General features: G+C 36.0%; 1 protein-coding gene and 1 pseudogene across 4 annotated transcripts in view; one reads left to right on the top strand and one right to left on the bottom strand.

Annotated features, from left to right (window-relative positions):
• The first annotated feature begins 3,098 nt into the window (after nt 1-3,098).
• Nucleotides 3,099-4,726, top strand: LOC114098047 (splicing factor 3A subunit 3 pseudogene; annotated as a pseudogene).
• Nucleotides 4,727-12,983: 8,257 nt separating this feature from the next.
• Dcun1d1 (defective in cullin neddylation 1 domain containing 1) overlaps nt 12,984-23,655 on the bottom strand; it is a 42,588-nt gene continuing 31,916 nt past the window's right edge. For all 4 annotated transcript variants that reach the window (XM_027942202.2, XM_071615439.1, XM_071615438.1 and 1 more), the window contains 3 exons: nt 18,519-18,601; nt 18,203-18,299; nt 12,984-15,786 (listed from right to left, as the gene is read on the bottom strand). In XM_027942202.2, the coding sequence (XP_027798003.1) occupies nt 15,707-15,786; nt 18,203-18,299; nt 18,519-18,601 (260 nt within the window). In that variant the 3' untranslated portion in view covers nt 12,984-15,706. The remainder of the gene's footprint in view (nt 15,787-18,202; nt 18,300-18,518; nt 18,602-23,655) is intronic.

Raw genomic sequence — 23,655 nt, 5'->3', positions numbered from 1 at the left:
TCAGAAGGAAAGGAAAATGTTTTGTGGACCATTTTGTTTTTTTGTGTGTGGCAGTTTTAAGTTATTAGTTTTTAAAATCAGTACTTTTTTTTTTTTTTTTTTTTTTCATACATCATGGCAGAAGGATATGGAAGAGCAAAGCTGTTCACCCCATGGCACCTGGGAAGGAGGGAGAGAGAGAGAGAGAGAGGAACAATATACCCTTCAAGGACAGGTCCACCTCCTCTGACTAGGCCCCATCTCCTAATAATCCATTCAGTATGAACTCATTGATAGACTAATCCATAATTCAGTGATAAAGCACTTGCCTAACAAATAGGAGCTCTGGATTTCATAAGAAAGAAAAGAAAAGAAAGAGGGACTGGGGATGTGGCTCAAGTGGTAGCGCGCTCGCCTGGCATGCGTGCGGCCCGGGTTCGATCCTCAGCACCACATACAAACAAAGATGTTGTGTCCGCCGAAGACTAAAAAATAAATATAAAAAAAAGGAAAGAAAGAAGGAAGGAAGAAAGAAAGAGAAAGGAAGGAAGGAAGGACCTAACCTATAGATGAGGTTACCCCCTCGTCATCCAAACACTTCCCAAAAGCCCTACCTCTGAACACCACTGCACTGGGGGACATTTGAAATACATGAGCCTTTGGGGGACATTTGAAATCCAAACTATAACAATGGCATAAACTGCAACAGATGCCCATTTCATAGATGAGGACACTAAGCTATGAATTGCCACTGAATGTTTTACAACTAAGCAAAGATGACAGACTAGGCCAAGACAAGTCCTCCCTTATGAATCAGTTGAGAGTTTGACTTATCCTCCCAGATGAAAAGCCATAAATACCCAGGGAGGGGAAGAGGGATGTCAGGATGATTTGAATTAGGCAAAAACATGGGATTTTTATGAGGAAAGTTCTTGTATTGTTCTTAGGGAAGGGCAAGAGGCACAGTTAGATGTTGTCTTGTGTTGGGAAAAGGAAGGCTCTGGCCACATGGAGATAGGTAGCTGGAAGGAAGAAAACCCAGACAAAGCTGAATCGGGTTCCTGGAAATAGAAAATAGCTCTTAAACCAGGATGTGCAAAGAATACTCCTCTGTTATCTTACTAATCATATTAGCTATTGTAGGGTCAATAACTGGTTTGTGAACATGATGTTGTACACTCTGGGTTCTTTTCTGTGACTTATTATTTTTTATTTTTCTTTTGATGTCCATGATGTTCTTTTTTTTTTTTTTTTTTTTTAAAGTTGGCAAACATGAGAAATGGCTGATATAACCACTTCCTAATTTATTCATTTGTTTAATTCTTTTTTTGGTACCAGGAATTGAACTCAGGGGTGCTTAACAATTGAATCACCTCCCCAGCCCTTTCTTTTTTTTTTTTTTTTAATTTTTTATTGTTGGCTGTTCAAAACATTACATAGTTCTTGATATATCATATTTCACAATTTGATTCAAGTGGGTTATGAGCTCCCATTTTTACCCCATATACAGATTGCAGAATCACATCAGTTACACATCCATTGATTTACATATTGCCATACTAGTGTCTGTTGTATTCTGCTGTCTTTCCTATCCTCTACTATCCCCCCTCCCCTCCCCTCCCCTCCCCTCTTCTCTCTCTGCCCCCTCTACTGACATTCGTTTGTCCCCCTTGTATTATTTTTCCCCTTCCCCTCACTTCCTCTTGTATGTACTTTTGTATAACTCTGAGGGTCTCCTTCCATTTCCATGCATTTTCCCTTCTCTCTCCCTTTCCCTCCCACCTCTCATCCCTGTTTAATGTTAATCTTCTTCTCATGCTCTTCGACCCTACTCTGTTCTTAGTTACTCTCCTTATATCAAAGAAGACATTTGACATTTGTTTTTTAGGGATTGGCTAGCTTCACTTAGCATAATCTGCTCTAATGCCATCCATTTCCCTGTAAATTCTATGATTTTGTCATTTTTTAATGCAGAGTAATACTCCATTGTGTATAAATGCCACATTTTTTTTATCCATTCATCCATTGAAGGGCATCTAGGTTGGTTCCACAGTCTAGCTATTGTGAATTGTGCTGCTATGAACATCGATGTAGCAGTGTCCCTGTAGCATGCTCTTTTTAGGTCTTTAGGGAATAGACCGAGAAGGGGAATAGCTGGGTCAAATGGTGGCTCCATTCCCAGCTTTCCAAGAAATCTCCATACTGCTTTCCAAATTGGCTGCACCAATTTGCAGTCCCACCAGCAATGTACAAGTGTACCCTTTTCCCCACATCCTCGCCAGCACTTGTTGTTGTTTGACTTCATAATGGCTGCCAATCTAACTGGAGTGAGATGGTATCTTAGGGTGGTTTTGATTTGCATTTCTCTGACTGCTAGAGATGGTGAGCATTTTTTCATGTACTTGTTGATTGACTGTATGTCCTCCTCTGAGAAGTGTCTGTTCAGGTCCTTGGCCCATTTGTTGATTGGGTTGTTTGTTCTCTTATTGTCTAATTTTTTGAGCTCTTTGTATACTCTGGATTAAAATCAGTACTTTTTAATGGAAACAACTTGACCAAAAATCTGTCACAGAATTTTGAGACCCATTAAAACAAAGTTTAATGAGAAAAAAAATAAAAAATAAAAAAATAAAATGAAGATACATTCATCCAAAACTAAGCTGTTTATCTGAGCCTCTGAGGGATCAGGAGAGACAGAGAAATCCCCAGAAAAGTCCTGTTTCAGCCAGTTATGATTCCTCTGCCTCTGCTTTAACCTTTACAAGGAAAGTAACCTGAAGTAACCTGCACCAATCTGCCTTCAGTGTAATGTTGTTTCTTCATTCCTATTAGTTCAAGGTTTTTTTTTTAATATTTATTTTTTAGGTGTAGTTGGACACAATATTTTATTTTTATGTGGTGCCAAGAATCGAACCCAGGGCCTCGCACATGCTAGGCGAGTGCTGAGCCACAACCCCAGCCCATTAGTTCAAGTTTTCTTATAAAAAACAACTATTTTGCCAAGGCCCAATGTAGTTTCTATTTTGAGGTGAGTTGCTACCACGTTCATAAATTGCAAATAAGTCCAATTAGATCATTTAACTTATTTGTTCAAATTTGTCTTTTTGATGGTTACAAATATGAAGGTTTCCTTCCCTCTAGATGAACCCATAGTTCATCAGCTAAGGTGAAGAGGTTGACAAGGAACTGGCTACAGCTAGGAAACCTAGACTGGGGGGGGGGGGGGCTATACAGATTTATCCCAGCTGTAATAGGGTTGGCCTACAGAAGTACACAAGTTCCCGTGAACAAAGTCACAGCACTATTAAGGGAAGGGAGATATCATAGCGAAGGGAAGACGGAGACAACTCTGGAGCAGCAGCAGCAGCATGAGGAGAAAGAATGGCTCATGGATGTCATGGCCAAAGAGATCCTCACTAAGAAGTCCACTGGCCAGGACCAGGTCAATACTGACTACTGCACCCAGGCCATGCAAGATGAGTATATGGAGGTCAGTGGGAATCTGAGGGATTTGTATAAGGATAAAGATGGATTATAAAAGGAGGAGCTTAATGCTATTTCAGGACCCAATGAGTTTGCTGAATTCTATAACAGACTCAAGCAAATAAAGGAATTCCATTGGAAGCACCCAAATGAGATCTGTATGCCTATGTAAATGGAATTTGAGGAGCTCCTGAAAGCCCGTGAGAATCCAAGAGAAGAGGCACAAAACCTGGTGGAGTTTACAGATGAAGAGGGATATGATCTCTATGACTGTAACCTCAAATACATTAATCTGAAGGCATCTGAGAAGCTGGATTATAGTACATTCCTGTCCACCTTTGACATTACTAAAGAAAGGAAGAATGCAGTAGAGATGCTGCTTGAGTACCTTCAGGATTACATGGATAGAGTGAAGCCCATTCAAGATGAGAATGAACTTCTGGGGAAGATTCAGACTAAGTTTTAAAGTGGGATAATGGTACCTTTCCTGGATGTCAGAAAGAGACAAGCAGTGCCTGACCCATGTGGAGCTCATCTTGACCTCTCTGCATTCTCCTCCTGGGAGGAGTAGGCCTCCATGGGTCTGGATAGATTGAAATTTGCACTCTTAGATTTAGTGCTGAAATGTGGTGGGACCCTAGAAGAGCAAGCCCAGAGATTATTCAGCACAAAAGGAAAGTCCCTGAAATCCCTTAACACCTGTTTGCCAAAAATCCAAAATCAAAGTGAGACACTGAGAGGAACAAAGACATTGCTTTCCTAGAAGCTCAGATTTATGAATATGTGGAGATCTTGGGGAATAGCAATAGCTCATTCATGAAAATGTACAACACAAGCAAGCCAGGACAAGAGAAGATCAAGAAGAGGAGGAGGAAGAGCAGATTGGTGAGAGTGAAACTGAAGATGAAAAGAATGAGATCATTTACAACCCCAAAAAACCTGCCCCTGGGCTGGGATGGCCAACCTTACTGGCTGTATAAGCTTCATGGCCTAAATATCAACCACAACTGTGAGATTTGTGGGCCTGAATGGTGTCATGTCCACGGCATGAGGTGATTGGACATCCCAAATGCTGTCCACTTTGCTAATGTGACACAGATTGAGGATGCTGTCTTCTTGGGGGCCAAGCTGAAATTGCAAAAGGCTTCAGAAACATGACAGCCTGACACTGAGGAAGAGTATGAAGACTCTAGTGGCAATGTTATTATGAATAAGAAGATATGAAGATCTGAAGACAAGGACTACTCTGGAGAACAGCGTGTAGCTCAGCCTTTGGGCCTGCCCAGGCTTCCCTAGGATCTGCTTTTTCTATTTATCTCAAATGCCATAAAAGACTTTGCTACATAGTCTTACGTAGCACCTTGTAGGAACAAGGCATGCTGGCAGATTACAGGGCTGAGATGTGAGATGTAATTTATCTTTGGTTTATATTTTTAAAAATCCTGTGGGAAAATAAAACTAACCCCTTGTTTAAAAAAAAAAAAAAAAGTAAGGGAAGGGCTGGGAATATAGTTCAGCACTTACCTAGCATGTGAGTTCAATCCACAGTACCACAAAAAGTTAAGGGAGCAGCAGAGAGGGCTTGAAGTGAAAAATCAAAGGAAGTAACTCCATCTTAACAGACTTCCTAAATTCTTTTGGTAATTTTGTAGGACATAAATGTTTTATGCCATTATTTTCCCCTGGTTAAGGTTAGAACACAGGAACTACCTACCCACCACCATTCTTTGTTGCTTAGTAGAGGTACAACAGTCAGATCCCAAGCTACCTGTAATCAGCTACATGTGGGCTGGGCAGTAATTCAAACGTGAGTGCTATGCAGAGTGGCCCTTTAACACCACTACTCGTAAGAAAGCTTCTAAGGCCCTAAACTTTGAAAAATAATTGGAAACATATTCCTCCTACTTATCTTCTAGATATGACAAAAGTACAATTTAACCTTCAATTCTATCAGATGGATTCCCTCTGCTATTTACCAACTTTCTTTCATCAAAGATTATAAAACAGGCTGGGAGCAGTGGCACAGACCTACAATCCCAGCTACTAGGGAGGTTGAGGAAGGAGGATCGATCCTGAACCTCAGCAACGTAAGATGACCCTGACACAAAATACCAACTTTTAAAGGGGATTGGGATAGGGATGTAGCTCAGCTTGATGGTAAAGTGCTTGCCTAGCCTATGCAAGGCCCTGGATTCAATCTCTAGCATCTTTAAAAAAAAAAAAAAAATGAAGGGCGCAATTTTTCGTGTTTTTAAAAGGAAATATTTTGAAGAGGGGAAATTTAGAGCTACATGTGCACAAAATATGTAACAATCCTATGAATCACGAGCAGCTGTCTTACCAAAATCAGGTGAAATTAGCAAATTTTCCAATGTCTCCAAAGAATGCCAGTATTACATAGCTCCATTTTCTTTATCTATGGTATGCCTGTATTTATTTGTGGTGATAGGGATTGAACCCAGAGCCTAATATCCGCAGGCCATGTATTTACTTTTTAAAATAAATATGGCTATATAATCCACATATGCATGCCTGTATTTATTTATTTTGTGGTGATGGGGATTGAACCCAGGGCTTTATGTCCCCCCCAGGCCATGTATTTATTTTTTAAAATAAATATGGCTATATAATCCACAAGCCATAAGACTGTCTTAAAGCATAAAATCTGTTTTTAGTGTATTCACTAGTTGTACAACCATCACCATTATCTAATTCCAGAATATTTTCATCATCCCAAAAGAAATACATATCCATTAACAGTCGCTCACTGTTCTCCACCTCTCACCCAAACCACTAATTCTCTCTATAGATTTGCTTATTCTGGACATGTCCTATAAACAGAATCATAAAACATAGGCCTTTTGTGAATATTTTTTTCACATAGCATGTTTTCAAGGTTCATCCACCTTGTAGCATCAGGTCAATACCTTACAAGTACTAACTACTTCATTGTATGGATTGCATATTATCAAGTTAATGAACATTTGCATCGTTTTAACTTTTTAGCTACTATCAAATATAAAATGCTACCAGTGTTTATGTACAAGTTTTTGTGTGAACGTTTTCAATTCTCTTTGAGTACATACCTAGGAATAGAACTGGTAGATCACATTCTGTTTAACTCTCAAGAACAGCCAAACTCTTTTTCAAAGCAGCTGTACCAATTTAATTCTCACCAACAATGTTTCCAATTTTTCCATATCCTCATTTTAAAAGGAACTTTTACAAAAATTTAAAAACTTTCCTTTAAAAGGAAATTATACATAATTGTGGGATTCACTGAGACACATTTACACATGCATGACATAATTTGGTCAATTCCACACCCAGTAACTCCCCTTTTCCTCCTTCTGGTCCCCTTCTCTACTAATCTTCCTTCTACTTTCATGAAATCTGCCCTCACACACCCCTCCCCCTTTCTCTAGCTTCCATGAGAGATAACGTAACTCTTTGACTTTCAGAGTCTGGCTTATTTCACTTCACATAATGCTCTGAAATTCCATCTATTTTCCTCCAATGTTGTCATCCTTCTTCTTTTTTTTAATATATATTTTTTAGTTGTAGTTGGACACGATACCTTTTTTATTTTTATGTGGTGCTGAGGATCAAACCCAGGGCCTCACATGTGCTAGGCGAGCGCTCTACCGCTGAGCCAAAACCCCAGCCCTGTCATCCTTATTAAAGCAATCCTAATGAATGTGAAGTGATATCTTCTTGTGGTTTTGATTTGCATCTCCCTATGGCTAAGCATATTGAGCATCTTTTCCTAGGCATATTGGTCATTTCTGTATTTTATTTAGAGAAATGTCAGTTCAAAACCTTTGCTCATTTGTAATTTTTTTTTTTTTTTAAGTTCTGGGAGTTCTATTTTTAAAGTATTAACATAAGGAAAAAATTTTTTTTAATATTTATTTTTTAGTTATCGGCGGACACAACATCTTTGTTTTGTATGTGGTGCTGAGGATCGAACCCGGGGCCACACGCATGCCAGGCGAGTGCGCTACCGCTTGAGCCACATCCCCAGCCCAACATTAGGAAATTGTTAAAAAAAAAAAATTGTTAACATTTATCTGTAAAAACAGAATTATGGTTATATTTACAAGCTCTATCTTGTATACATACATACTGAAGTTATTTACAAATTAAATAATTTGTTCTCTAGGCCTTGCTTCAAAATAAATTAATGGTCAAAAAGTGAGTGTCATAGATAAATCAAAATTGGCCATGAATCAGGGCTGGGATTGTGGCTCAGTGGTAAAGCGCTCACCTAGCACAGGCGGGACCAGGGTTCGATCCTCAGCACCACATAAAAAAAATAAATAAATAAAGGCATTATGTTGTGTACATCTACACCTAAAAAATAAGATATTAAAACAAAAAATTGGACATGAATCAATCATGTTGAAACAGGTTCATTAGGTTAGTCTCCTTTTGCGTGTCCAAAATCTTCCATTAAAAATAGAAATACTGGCCAAATAAACACATGGAAAAATGCTCAACATGCCTGGCAATCAGGCAATGTAAATCATTGAGAATCCATCTGGCTCCAGTTAGAACAACAATCAAGAATATAGGGAGGGGCTGGGGATATATCTCAGTTGGTAGAGTGCTTACCTTGCATGCACAAGGCCCTGGGTTCAACCCCAGCACTGGAAAAAAAAAAAAAATCAGTCTATCTATAATGCTGGTGAGGATGTAGGGGAAAATTTATACTCACACATTGTTGGTGGGATTGCAAATGAGTACAACCACTTTGGAAAGCAGTATATAGAGTCCTTCCCCACCCCCACCCCACCCCCCAAAACAGGAATAGGATCACCATATGACCCACTTATGCCACTCCCGGTGTTGACCCCAAAAGAACTAAAATCAGCATATTGTAATGATACAGGCACATCAATATTTACAAGCAGAATAATTCACAATAGCCAATTATAAAATCAGTCCAGATGCCCATTGACAGAAAAATGAATTAAGAAAATATAATATATAAATATACACAATGAAGTTTTACTCAGCCATGAAGAAATAAATTATGGCCAGACACAATGATGCATGTCTATAATCCAAGCAGCTTGGGAGGCTGAGGCAGGAGAATCACTAGTTCAAAGCCAGCCTCAGCAAATTAGTGAGACCCTAAGCAATTTAGCAAGATCATGTCTCAAAATAATTAAACAAAAGGGCTGGGGATGTCTCTCAATAGATAAGCGCCTGTAGGTTCATTCCCTGATAGCATCTTTACAAAAAAAAAGATGAGATTATGGCATGTCAGCAAATGGATGGAACTAGAGAACATCTTACTAAGTGAAATAAACCAGACACAGAAAGTCAAGGCTCAAACACTCTCACACATGGAAGCTAGAGTAAGATAAGGGAAAAAAGCAGGACAGGGTCATATTTTCTAAGGGTATAGAGGGAAGATTAGTGAAGTAGAAGAATGGGGGCGGTGGGGAGATGGGCAGGAAAGGGGAGGAAATGTAGAATTAATTCAATGGTTATATTATGTCTAAAAATTCCATCTTTACATATATCTATAAAGCACCAACTTAAAAAACAAATTAGACAGAAGACCAGCATAATAGAGGAATAGTGGGAAGGAGGAGGGAATGGAAAAAGAAGGCACTGGGGACTGAGATGAACCCAATTAAACTCCATGCATGTATAATTACGTCAAGATGGACCCAACTATTATGTTTAACTATAATGTGCTAATAAGAGCATTTAAAAATAAAATGTACTCACTTCAACTACAAGAGCACTCTGAAAAGTGCTCAGCAATAAATGATATCAACTAAATGTCTATAAACTCAATCTTTTAATTCCCAAAAGATTAGGAAAACGAGATGTACACAGTAATTTATGTTAAGTTTTAATTACCCTTACCAGTCAGAAGCTAACTGGGTAGCTCTATCAAGCAAGGTACACGAGACACCAGCCACACACCAACAGTCAGCACCACTCCACCTCACGGCAACTGAAGAGAGATCACTTAGGGCACTACAGGTGTAAGAATTACCCGCTTAGGTTACAGAAAATACTACCTCCACATTAAGTACAGATCCATGATGATTTTAGTAACTAATTCTACAGCAATCCCTTGGGCCATTTGAATACTCACCCAAATTGCACATTCCATATATGAATTAGGATAGCCAGGTGTTAAGTTGTACACTTAAAATACATATCCACCAAGGGCTAGGGTTGTGGCTCAGCAGTAGAACTCTTGCCTAGCACGTTCGAGGCTCTGGATTTGATCCTCAGTACCACATAAAAATAAAACTATTGTGTCCAACTAAAAAAGTAAATATTAAAAAAATACATATCCACCAGAATGGCAAAAGTAAAAAACAAAAACAAGCATTGGCAAGAATGTGAATTGCAAACCTCGCATGTTATGGCAGGCAGAATTCTAAATGGTACAGATACTTTAGAAAAAAGTTTCACAGTATTTTTTTAAAAATTAAATTTACAACGCAATCTAGCAATTCCATTGCAGAGATGAAAATTTGTTCACACAAAGACATACACGTTACTGTTCATAGCATTATTATTAAAAGAGTAAGCCAATATCTTATCACCAGTTTAGAAAATCAAAGCATAGTATATCCAAACACTGGAATAATTCGGTAAGCAAAAGAACTAAGTACATATAAAGTAAAACACTGATAAACCTCTACAACATGCTGAATGAAAGATGCAAAAAAAGTACAAACTGTATGATTCTACTTAGGTGAAATTTCTAGACAGGGAAACTTACACTTGAAAGCAATCAGTGAGTTTACCTAGAGTTGAGAATAGGAAAGAGAATTAACTTCAAAGGAGCAAAATAAAGACTTTTTGGACCACTGAAAATGGTCTAAAAATTGGATTGTGATGATTGTATAACTATAAGTTTGCTAAATTCTTGTATATCTAAATGGATTAATTTTATGGTACATAAATTATGTTAATAAAGCTATTTTTGTAATGGTTTTGATGCCAGGGATTGAACTCAGACTGGATTCATGGTAGGCAGTGCTTCTCAACACTGAAACTACATCCCAGACCCAAAACTTTTAAACACCATTATAACAAAATCTTAGGAATAACTTTTAAGACTGACAGCCCATTCATTTCAAATAATTCCAATACAATGACTTCTAATATACTACTAGGATTAACATTAGCAATTGCTTGAAAACTAAACAAGTCATCTTTGAAAGACTTTCCAGGTAAATCTCTCTCTGAATGTTACTGATCAAATATTGCTCCTTCAAGCTATAAGTCTTGTAATTGTGACAAAAATCTGCCTATTGTTTACATTAGGATCATCTCTTTTCTATTTTACTAATTGGTTTTTACCCTAATCTTATACCCTATAATATTCCATTTTATAAAAATCTGTTACTTGATATTGACCCAATTTTCCATGAGTTTTCTCAGAATATTTCATAACCTGAAATAAAAATCTTAGTATTTATACTGAACATTTTTAAATACATACATTCTTTCTAAATATGAAAACAGATATTTTCCTATTTTTTTCCTCCTCCTTTGCTCATTAAGTCACTTCAAGTGCTGTCCCCGATAAGTTTCAAACATTTCAATTGTTTCAAAATTCTTCTTTGCTTTGAATTTGATGGGTTCTTATTTTCAAAGCACTGTTGACTTCCATGCTCAGGATGGCTTGAATTTCAGCCAAGCACTGTTGACTTCCATGCTCAGGATGGCTTGAATTTCAGCCAAGTACAGATATGTCAGTTAATGTTCCCTCTCAGCAGCCATTGAGAACATTTAACTATTAAAATCAAACTCAAGTCAAGTCTCATATGAAACACTAAGTGCCTACAACAGATAAAAGTACAAAGCTAAAGATGAAGCAGATATCAAGAACTATGTAATGTTTTGAACAACCAACAATAAAAATTTAAAAAAAAAAAAAAAGATGAAGTAGAAGACACCCTGTCTGCTATGGCCCAAAGCAACCCCAAGTTATAGCCGTTAAAAACCAATGTTATAAATTACAAGATACTCTTATGATTTTGGCAAAACACAACTCCAAAAATTTTTAAATTGAAAATACTAACACTCAAAAGAGAAACTTGAAATACATTTAAATAATTTTTTAAATCTCAATTAAAAAAAATAACTATAAAATGATTTTCCTTTAATTTCCCTTTGAAACTCCATAAATACATTATTCTTTAGGAATTCCATTTGCTACAAAGACCATACACCTTTTATCATTTCCTGATTATGACAGATTTTTTTTAAAAAATCAACCAAAGACAAGTCACATAACACAAACACTGAACTTAGAGGAAAGTAGTCAAATAAACTGATAAACAGGAAATGCCACTTGCCTAACAGATAGTTAAAAAAAAAAAATTCTATCTGCCTCCAGAATCAGATATAAAGAAAATGTTCACTCAAAATGGCAATAAAATATAAGGATAAACCTGGAAAGGGAAATTAGTACAACTAAGAATTTTTTAATTTGATTACAAAATATGAATCCCTTCCCCTCAGAAATCAAAGGTAAAGGTGCCATGAAAATAACTTCGATTAATCTCTATGAAATAAAAATTATTGCTATGGAATTGTAAAAATGGAGGCAATAAGGAGTTCAGAAGTACACTCAAAAGTTTACAACCAACTAAATGAACCATAATTTGAACCCTATTTTCCATATTATGTAGAAATCACAATCCAGGTTTTGTGTCCTCAGTTATTCAGATATATATTATATAATTCACATTTTAAAGTGTTTTATCATTACATTTTCAAATTTGATAAAATCGAATTAAAACACTTAACTATTCAATATAAATCATTGTTAAAAGTATAAGGTAACATTAAAGGAAATTACTGAGATGTCATAAGTATTTCCTATTTAATATATACAATTCAATATTTAGAACTACATAAATTAATTCTTCCTAAAAGCTGATTCAGTTTTTTACAAAGGCATATTTTGTTGACTATAATAAATATATCCCCAGTACCACTTTTCTTTTTTATTCTAAAATTCTTTTCATTAGTTTTAATTTTCTTCTGTCATTAATATGCAAAAATTACAGGTCTACAGCAAGTAGTCTTGAAAGTAACATGTTTTAAACTCTAAGCAAAGTGCACATTAAACTAGCTACAATTACTCATACTTCTTATCATCAAATAAAAAATAAATAACACTTCACTTAAAACCTGAGGGGAATAAGAATTCTCCCAGTAAGGATATTATGTAAAAGATTTTCCAGGTTTTTGTTAAATAAATGTACTTGCTCTCATTAAAACTTTTTAAAAGTCTAATGAAGAAAACACACTTACAATGCCATATTACACAACTATAGTATTGTTAATTAAATAAAGCAGCCCAGTATAGTTGTAAACATTTTAAATGTAGTAAACAAGACTTGGCATATCTTTTCTCCCCAAAACTTGCCATTACAATGCTCTTTATGAATAATTATTCTTCCTGGAAAAGTTTTCAGGTATATTTTAGTATTTTCAAAAATAATACACTGAAATAATATGTGAAAAGATTTAGTCATGGCAATTTCACTGAAGCTTTTATTGCCTCTGTTGGTAATATGACAGGGATTGTAAGAAACACAATTGAACTTACAGAGATATGCAGATGATATTTACTAAAGATAACCTTGATTCTCAAGTATTTTTATATGTGGGTACTTCTAATTTTATACATTTTACTATTTAAAAAGCATTACATTTTAAAATGTGTACCTGTTCTGACATTTGGCAAAAACGAAACTGTACCTGTGGGTCAGTTTGAAACAAAGAATCAGCATGGGGAGGTGACCAGAATGAAGACTGAAACACTTATGAATTAAAGCAATTCAAGTTGTGTGTGTATGTGTCTTCCTCTCTCACAAACTCGCACACACTAACACATGCATACAACCATACGTGTAAGCATTATTTAGTACAAAATATCCCTGTAACCATTTATCCTCAGAATAATCACACCACATTAAATCAATTTTCTCTTTTCAGCCCTAGTAATAGTTTTGTTTAATTCTAAGATGCCATCATAGTGAACAACCTTAACTTTAATGCTACATAATTATATTCAAAGTTTTATGTATTTTTGTTTATAATTACACAGTAATTATAAATGTTTAGTACCAAACTGATGACAAACACTATTTTGTTGAAGAGGGCTTGCATTTAAAAGGAAAATTCTGTAAAATCCAAGGCACTAGGCCACAACCAATATCAGATTTTTATGAAAAACAATTTATATTGGGGGAAAAAAAGGCTAATGTGATCTCATTTCAAAACACAGCATACTTGAATTAGTCAATCTGAAAACAATAACATAACTTGAAATCTTTAAGACAGAAAATAAAATTTGAATCTTTAAGACAGAAAACACATATATGTATCATTTAAAATTTTTTCATAATTGAAGTTCCTCTTCATATTTACAAAAATTAAATCAGGAAATACTGAAAACAGCAGGATTCTTTTCCTTCTTTTGTTTTTCTTTTATAATAACCAATTCCTGTAACCTGAACAGAAATTTTATAATTTTTCTTTCTGCAGACTTACATTCTTCAATTAAAGTTATGATTGGAATATTAATATAATATCTATGGGATAAGCTTTTTAGTCAATTTCCAAATCATGTAAATAAAAAGCAGTTTTAATGTCATTGTTTCTTAAAATCATTTCCACATCTGCATAAAACGTACTGCTATTCTGAAGTACATACATACATTCCTTTTTTAATACTAGACCTTAGAGAGTACCTGGAAATACCAAGCAATATCTGTTCCTATTAAGAGACCACAGTCATCTAACGTTTGAAGTTCAGCATTTTTAACATGCCTTACGGAAATGTTTAAGAAACCAATAAACCCTTCTTCACATGTCAGTAAATAAGCAGAGAAATGAGCACTTTCAGCAGGAAAGCAGTTCATGGGTCTTGTAATAAAAAAAATGCATACAAGAGAGTATTCTGCTTTGATGTGAAAACTGAACTAATTTGAGTGAAAGAAAAACAGTAAAAAGACTAAGTTTACAAAAATAGAAGCCAGATTGGTATTTTGCATCAAGTACATGCTTGTTTGAAAATCTTTGCTCCTGAAGTAAATATTTGGCAACCACAGTGATTAGCAGTTAAAGCAATTTCAACAAAATAAGAAGTCATCAAAAATGGACTACTTTTCTGAAAGAGCAGTACCTATATTATATAGATTGAACTTCATGGCTCATCACAACCATTTCCAAAATTTAATTCCTACTATCTTTTTATAAATTAAAAGAATTTCATTTGTGTTCCATAGTGCGATGACCAGAAAGAAAAAAACAAAAACAAAACCAAAAACCCTTATGCCTAAATTTAGAATATTGTATTGTGTGGCAACCCAAAACATTCAAAACAAATTAAATAGTTTAACTTATTGATAGGCATATAAGCATTTCAAAAGCATAATGAAATCCAATTATGTAGCGCATAATGTAGATAAGAGTGGAATCTAACATTATGCAGACATTTTCTAAATAAAAGCTCCCTGTAGGACCATTATATATAAACATGGGTAAAGTTAAATGCAGACTAGTTCTGTGAAACCTTTTTGAAATTATGAGTCTGAAACACATTTTTCAGGTAGGCACCAAGTTATCCTAAAAATTTTTCACGTTGGTTATTTTGACGTTTCTTTCATCAGATTCTCTACGCACATCAACAACACATGTGATTTGTCAGGAAAAAAAAATATCCCCCCAAACCAAAACACCATTTCAGATCCAGTACACTTAAATATATCACTCTCATTGGAAGTGCTATCAGCATAGTCTTTGCAACTAGCCCAAAGCATATATTTAAGAAGTTCTTATAAATTGTTTGTGATGTTCATTATGTTTAATTCTTATGCCAAACTGTTTTCTGATGAAGACAGCATTGTGCTTTATGCGAGAATGGAAACCTCAAAATAATCACCATAAAGCTTCTAAGACTTATGGGAGAATAAACTAGGATGGTCCACAGATATAAGATGAAATCCACAACGTTGGAATTATAAATGTTTAGAGCGGCCCAGACTAGAAGACAAGCCCAAACCACCATTAGAAGAATGAAATACGATATGGTCCAAGATGTATCCTTAAAGTTTTGTCTCAACCCTCAGTTTGAATTGTGAGGATTGATCTTCAGTTCAGTCCAGCCAGCAGAAATTGACTGTGCAATTTTCCGTTGTATTTATTGTACAGACTATGTACATTCTAGAAGGTTCCTTTAGTGCTACACTGTTGTACTTTTTGTCCCAGCAATTTGAGGGCGTGCAAATTCCACAAAGTCATCAATGAGAACAGGCCATGCTCCTGGGAAAAAAGAAAAACCAAAGTAAGGCTAATATTTTAATAGATTCCTTTGGTGGTTTTGTTTTGTTTTGTTTTTTGGTAGTAGAGATTGAACCCAGGGGCACTTAACCATTGGGCCACATCACCTGCCCTTTCTTACATTTTGTTTATAGACAGGGTCTTGCTGAGTTACTTAGGGCCTTACTGAGTTGCTGAGGCTGGCTTTGAACAATCCTCCTGCCTCAGCCTTCTGAGCTACTGGATTATAGTCATGTACCACTGTACTCAGCCTTCCTTTGTTTTTTAAAAAATATCTTCCTAAGAGTTAAATTATATCATTCTTATCTTTTACCACTAATAAGTCTTTCAAAATTCAAGCTTTGTAGTTTTTACCCCAAATACTCCTTGTATTCTCTCTAATCTGTTATTCCAACATATGGTTGCTCCCTAAGTGATAAAAATAATTCTTCTGGCAATCAATCAATACTACAGCATTCTGGTTTCCTGAAGGCCACTGAAGTCTGGCAACGGAAGTAATTTGATCAAAACTGGCAGCCTAATGGATGGCCATTAAGTGATAACATGCTGCCAGCGCTGTGAGCATAGCAGGAAGAAACAAGTTTCCAGGCATTTTGTGGCACTCTTAAAAAGAAAACTAACAGCAAGTATCAAAATCTATTCTATTTCATGAAAATAAATGACTAAAAGATTTTAAATTGCACATCTCTACATATCTTCATGCCAATCTCCAAATCAGGAAGGTCTCTAGTTTTGCATAAAACCTAACAGAAAGCCTAATTATCAGGCATATGTAAGATTAAACACAGTGAAGACAATACATGACAACAAAAATGGAGAGAAGACACCATCCCTGGTTAGTTTAAATGGTTCCAGGACACTACAAAGAGGTCAAGACCAGCCATAGAAGATTTTTCTAATACTACCATATTTAGCAATCTCAAAAAGTCATCCTGCTAGGGCTGGGGATATGGCTCAGTTGGTAGAGTGCTTGCCTTGCATGCAAAAGACCCTGGGTTCAATCCCCAGCACCAAAAAAAAAAAAAAAAGCCATCCTGTTAATTTTCGAGGGGGATTAGGTAAGTATGTGTGAATAAATCAATTTAAAACAACAAAAAAAAGTGTATATAGTGGTAGTAGATGGCAGCATCATTTTTATGAAGAAACAGCAGAAAAGTACTCAATCAATGAATGTTTACTGAATACCTATAACTAAAGTGCATTTCAAATTAGACAAAATCAGTGAACTTAAAGAGCTTGCAAACTAGCAGAAAACAATAAAAATACATAGGAGTAAATATAAAAACACATTAAGAAGAGAATATATTCTTTCAACTGAAAATCTAAAATATAAGTGAAAATCACTCATGCTTTTCTTATGTTTTTCTGGCAGACAAGAATACTGGTTGGCTTTTTTTCTTTTCTTTTGCTGGGGACCAAACTCAGGGCCTCACACATGCTGGGCAAGTGTTCTACCACTGAGCTACACCTCTAACCCACTCACTGGATTTTAAAGAAACCAAATGATATAGATGGTAAAGAAAATGAAGGCATTACATACATTTAAAATAGCATACATAGGGATTGGGGGCATAGCTCAGAAGTGGCAGTCTTGGCTAATGCCCAGGACCTTTTGGCCTTTAAACTGGTCCTGAAGCAGAGATAAGTGAAGAAAGAATACTACTAAAGATAAAGAACTATATCTTGGGAGCTGGGGTTGTGGCTCAGTGGGAGAGTGCTTGCCTAGCATGTGCAAGGCACTAGGTTCGAATCTCAGCACCGCATATAAATAAAACAAAATAAAGGCCCACCAACATCTAAAAAAGATTAAAAAAAAAAAAAAACTATATCTTCATATGACAGGATAAATTCAACACGCTGAAGCCCCAAAACCAAAAAATAAAAGAGAATAAATAAAAGCTCAGGAGGAAAATTCAACTCTAAGAAAAACAGCCTCTGGATAGGAAGTTCAGGGATATGTGATAAAAAGAGATTAGAGGCTGGGTACAGTGGCTCATGCTACAACGCTAGCAGCTCAAGAGGCTCACAAGTTTAAGGCTAGAACTAAGCAAGGCCCTAAGCAACTCTGTGAAACCCTGTCTGTAAAAAATAAGGACTGGGGATGTGGCTCAGTGATTAAGCACCCCTAGTTTTAATCTCCGGTAACAAAAAAAAAAAAAAAAAAAAATTAGAAACAGGGCATACCTACAATCCCAATGATTCAGGGAGGTTAAGAGAGAAAGATTCCAAAGTCAAGGACAAAAGGGGCAATTTAGTGAGACCCTGTTACAAAAAATACAAAAGGGCAGGTAATTTACATCAGTGGTAAAGTGCCCCTGGGTCTAATCCCCAGTAACGCCCCCACCACATAAAAGATGGCAAATTAAAAAAAAAAAAAAAAAAAAAAAAGTTTTATTACCTTCTTCATCGTAATTAGACATGTCATCTGCAATCATCGTACTGAAGTCTAAAAGAAGATTCCAAGTATCTTTTGGTATTGATCGTTTATGATGTTCCTATTAAAAAATAAAAACATTCGTATCACTATAAAGAGTTAGAAAAAAATAGTCCAGATGACACTAAATATAAGAATGCAATTCTGATAATCAAATTTCTTATTCTATGTCCATTTACATGCTCTGAAATGAGTAATCATGCTTTAAAATGTTAATTCCTCTTTACATACAGCATAATCATGGAGAAAATATATGGAACTATAGAAAATGTGAACTTACCAACAAAAATTTATTCCATAAGTCTAAGAATTTAAATCTTCCATTAAGCACTAAGTTCCAGTAGGCAATGGCCATTTCTAGATCTGTAAGATTAAAAATAAATTATGTACTTCCATAAATATTCTATAAATATTTGTCCCTGCAAAAGAATAAGAACTAAAGAAAGGCCTTTTAAAAAAACAAACCAAAAAAGAAAAAAAAAAAAACCCACACTTGTATCCTGAATACTTATGTACTAAAAATTTCCTAAAGTTTGTATCCTGTTTTCTCATGATGAATGGTCCTTCAAGGCCTTCCTTCATAATAAAGTGATAACACTTTACCACTTACCTCACAGAACTGTCCTACAGTTTAAATTAGATCATGTAGTTCAGCCCTTAACTAGTCACTAAGTATTCAGATGTTAGTTAATGTACACCAAGGCAATTTAAACATTTTGAGCAAGATAATTCTTTGTTGTGGGGGGTTGTCCTATGCAATGTAGGATTTTCAGTAGAATCCCTGGTCTCTACCCACTCAATGCCAGTAGCAGTCTCAATCCATACCAAGTGGAGACAACAAAAAATGTTTCCAGATATTGACAAAGATTCCCTGAAAGGCAAATTTGTCCACAACTGGGAATCAATGATACACAACTATAGGATGGAATGCAAAGAACTTCTACTCACAATCCTAAAAATCTCCCACTCCAAGTTGGTCCTGACCACAAAGAGACCATCAAGAATACTGATATAGGCTGGGAATGTAGCTCAGTGACAGAGTGCTTACATGAAGCTCTCAGTTTCATTTCTAGTACTGCAGGTAAGTAAAATAAAAACCAATAATTAATACATATGTATATACACACACATACATATACTATATGAAGGGACACTTGGTCTCAGAGCAGAGACAACTGAAGCAATACTACCAACATGATAACTACAACTGTTATATGACAGCATGAGCTAATCTCTTTTAAGGAATTAAAATAAAAAGTAATCTAGCTTTTATGAGCAAATTTATATGTTCAGAACACAATCTGGGGACACATAAGAGATTAGGAAAATGCACACCCAAAATCTGAGCTACTAGGGAAGCTGAGGCAGAAAGATTGCAAGTTGGAGACCGTCTACGCAGCTTAGTGAAAAACTCTGTCACAAAATACGAAAAAAAGCAGCTGTGAATTTAGCATGAGTAAGGTCCTAGGTTTGATCCCCAATATCTTTAAAAAAAAATTGTATAGAATTAATGTCTAATCTCACTTTCTCTTATGAGATTTCTTAGAATGCTAGAAGGGGGAGGTATTCAACATCTCTCTAATGATACAGAATTTTCTCTATCATATGAAGAGAATCTGAAACTAGGATAATTAACAGTTAACTGATTAAACAACCATTTCCCCAAGAGTTAAGAGAATAAAGCCAACCTGAAGGAAAATCTCTCCAGAAACAGTAATATTCTATGTTAATAATTCCACTCCACTCAAATACTCCTTAGTGATTTGACCAAGATATGCTAAAGCTTGATTATCATATCTATATAGCTGCTGTCATCTCTGCTAATCCCCCTTCTATCTCAAGAAGACACTAAACAACTTTTATCAGAATTCCATTTAAATTTTCAGACTGGTTAATCCCCTTTATCATTCCTAGCCATTAATCCAAACTGCAAACCTATCTGGTAGTCTACCTTTTCTATTATCCTAATTCCACTACCTTTTCTATTATCCCAATTCCCGTAACTGGCCTTTTCCCCCCAGATTTTTGTTGTCCCTATAGGTCTTCCTTTCTGATCCTCCAGTGCCCCTTGAATGCCCATTACAATACAACTAAATTCTGCATCCTGAACTTTTTTAGAGAATGTAACCTTCAATCCTCTTGTGTTATCTAAATCCTAATTTACAGCATTGCTTTCAAGTGACAGCTGCATTTCCCTCTCAAAAGAACGTGGACACTTTTCTTAGATCACCACTACCACCTCTAAATCACTACTCTTTCACCTTCATGCTTTATGAAATACCTAAAAACTAAATCTATCACTTAATCCCTTCTCAGCTCTATCCTTCTACCAAGCTCCTAATCAAATCTGCCACATTTGCTGACATCTTTGGTAACTGGTTCAGTCCTTCTTGATCCCATGTTCTGTCACCATTCTGAAGGTCTTCAATGTCCACGTGAAATGTCTTATGACCACGCACTCTATTAGGACAGTTCCTACCTCTACTCTAGTCCAAAAGCAAACGCTCCTCTAAAAGAAACGCTGCCAAAAGATGACTGGAATTAACCAAACAAATTCAGTTAAACTGTAAGAGCTTTAATCAACATGCAAACATCAGCAGCATTTTTAATATGCCAATAAAGAACATGCTAAGAAAGCAAGCAATGTCACTCACAATGGCTATAAAAGAAAATACACAGGATTAAATTCAACCAAAGATCTGAATCCCAAAATGTCAAAAAAATGGTAAAACACCCCATGTTCGTGGACAGAATTGATAAAATGTCCATAGCTACCTAAAACAATTTAAGGATTCAATGCAATCCCTATCAAAATAACAATGCCATTCTTCACAGGGGAAAAAAAAAACTATTATTCATATGGAAACACAAAAGTTCTCAAATAATGGCCAGGGATACATGACAGAGCGCTTGCCTAGTATGCATAAGGCTCAGAATTCAATCCCAAGTATCAGGAAAAGGAAAACAAAAAAAAGAATAAGTAGCCAGAGCAATCCTGAACAAAAAGAATAAAGCTGAAGCCAGGAATGATGGCATATGCTTATAATCCCAGCTACTTGGAAGGATGAGGCAGGAGGACTGCAAGCTTGAGGCCAGCTGGGGTAACTGAGCAAGACATTGTCTACAAGAAAAGGTGGGTGGGTGATGGACATATAAATCAGAGAAGCCTCTTGGACTCAGTACCACCAAAAAAAAAAAAAGAGGGAGGGGAGGGAGGGAAGGGAAGGGAAGGGAGGGAAGGAAAGGAAAGGAAGAAAGAGAGAAAGAGAAGCTGAAGGTTTCATAATATCTGATAAAGTATAGTAATCAAAAACATCATGGTATTGGCTTAAAACAGACACACAGATCATTGGACAGAACAGAAATCCCAGAAATAACCCCCTGCATCTACAGACAACTGGTTCTTGCCAAAGATGACAATGGAGAAAGGGCAGCCTCTTCAATGCACAGTGCTGGGACAACTAGATATCCATATGCAGAAGACTAAAATATATCTCCTATTTGTTGCCTATGCAAAAGTGAACACAAAAATGGATCAAAAACCTAAACAGATGACCTGCATAATGATGAAACTACTAGGAAAAAGAAGAAAACACTTCAAGACATCCACACAGGAAATGACTTTTTCTAGATTAAGACCCCAAAAGCACAGGAAATAAAAGCAAAAACAGATAAATGAATTTTGTCAAACCAAAAAGCTTCTGCATAGAAAAGGAAAGAGTGAGGAGATAACCAAAAGAATGGGAGAAAATATCTGCAAACTATTCATGTGACAAATGACTACTCCCAGAATGCAAAAAAGAACTCAAACGCTGGGCACAGTGGCGCATGCCTATAATCCCAGCAACTCAGGAGGCTGAGGCAGGAGGATCACAAATTCAAAACCAGCCTCAGCAACTAAGCAAGGCCCTAAGCAACACAGTGAGACCCTGTCTCTAAATAAAATATAAAAAGGGCTGGGAATATGGCTCAGAGATTAAGTGCCCCGGTAACAACAACAACAACAAAAACCCTCAACAATAAATAAAAAATGAATAAATGATCTGACCAAGTATCTCTCAAAAGGACAAATACAAACAACCAAGAAATATGTGGAAAAAATGCTCCTTATCCTTAGCAAATAGGGAAATGCAAATCAAAATCACAATGAATTATCATGTTACTCTAGTTAGAATAGCTACTATTAAAAAAAGTCATGGGGCCGGGGTTGTAGCTCACTGGTAGAATGCTTGCCTAACTCACGTGAGACATTGGATTAAATCCCTAGCACCACATAAAACTAAATAAAGATATTTGTATCCATCTACCCCCCCCCCCAAAAAAAAGTCACAATTGCTGGCAAGAATGCAGAGAAAAGGGAACTGTTCTCTTAAACTACTGGTAGAATGTAATATAAATTAGTGCATCAATTTGAAGAGTATAGAAGTTTCTCAAAAAACTAAAATCAGATCTACTATACATCCAGGTATTCCACTTCTGGGTATATATCCAAAGGAAGTGAAATTAGCATATTAAAGAGATTATCTACTCCCCATGTTTACTGCAGCACTATTCACAATAGCCAAGATACAGAATTGGCAGAGGCACACATCAATGGATGAATAAACAAAGTATGCTATATATACACAATGAAATATTACTCAGACATAAAGAATGAAGTCCTGCCATTTGCAGCAAAATGGATGGAATTGGAGGATATTACATTATGTAAAATAAGATACAGAAGTGCATGTTCTCTCTCACATGTGGAAGTTAAACTTGAATTCAGAATAATAATTACTAAAGGCTGGGGGACAGACAGAGATTGAATAAATGTACCAAAACACAGAAGGAGTTCTGGTGTTCCACAGTTCAATAAGACAACTACTGTTCACACTGATTTATTATATACTTTGTGAAGATCTAGAAGTAGTTCAAACCTCCAAATATTAAAAAAAGAGATAGAAATACTGATTATCCCAATTTGACCAGTTTTACACCATTATGCATGTATTGAAATAACACATTGAATCCCATAACAATAAGCGATATTTCATGTTAATAAAAATTTTAAGTAAAATATCCTGGAACTTTAACCATTATGCCACTTGTTATGATTTGGGTCTGGAATGTCCCTCAAGGTCTGTGTGTCAGAAGCTTGGTCCCCAAAGCAGCAAAGTTCAGAAAGTAAAGTTTTGAAGAAATGATTGGATCATGAGGGCTCTGGCCTTATCAGCAAATAAATCCACTAACTAGTGAACAGACTACAGGGAGGTGGTGGGCAGGTAAGGCATGGTTGGAAAAGACAGGTCACCAAGGCATATACTTTGGAGACTTTTATCATGTCCTGGTGTGTCCCACCTCTTCCCTGGATGCCATGAACTAAGCAGCATTTTTTCTGCAACACCCTTTTGCCATGATGTTTCTGCCTTGGGGCT

Source organism: Marmota flaviventris, chromosome 8 (assembly GCF_047511675.1).
Source record: "Marmota flaviventris isolate mMarFla1 chromosome 8, mMarFla1.hap1, whole genome shotgun sequence".
Classification (NCBI taxonomy): domain Eukaryota; kingdom Metazoa; phylum Chordata; class Mammalia; order Rodentia; family Sciuridae; genus Marmota; species Marmota flaviventris.
The sequence above is the reverse complement of the archived record's forward strand: the minus strand, read 5'-3'. Positions and strand labels throughout refer to the sequence as shown.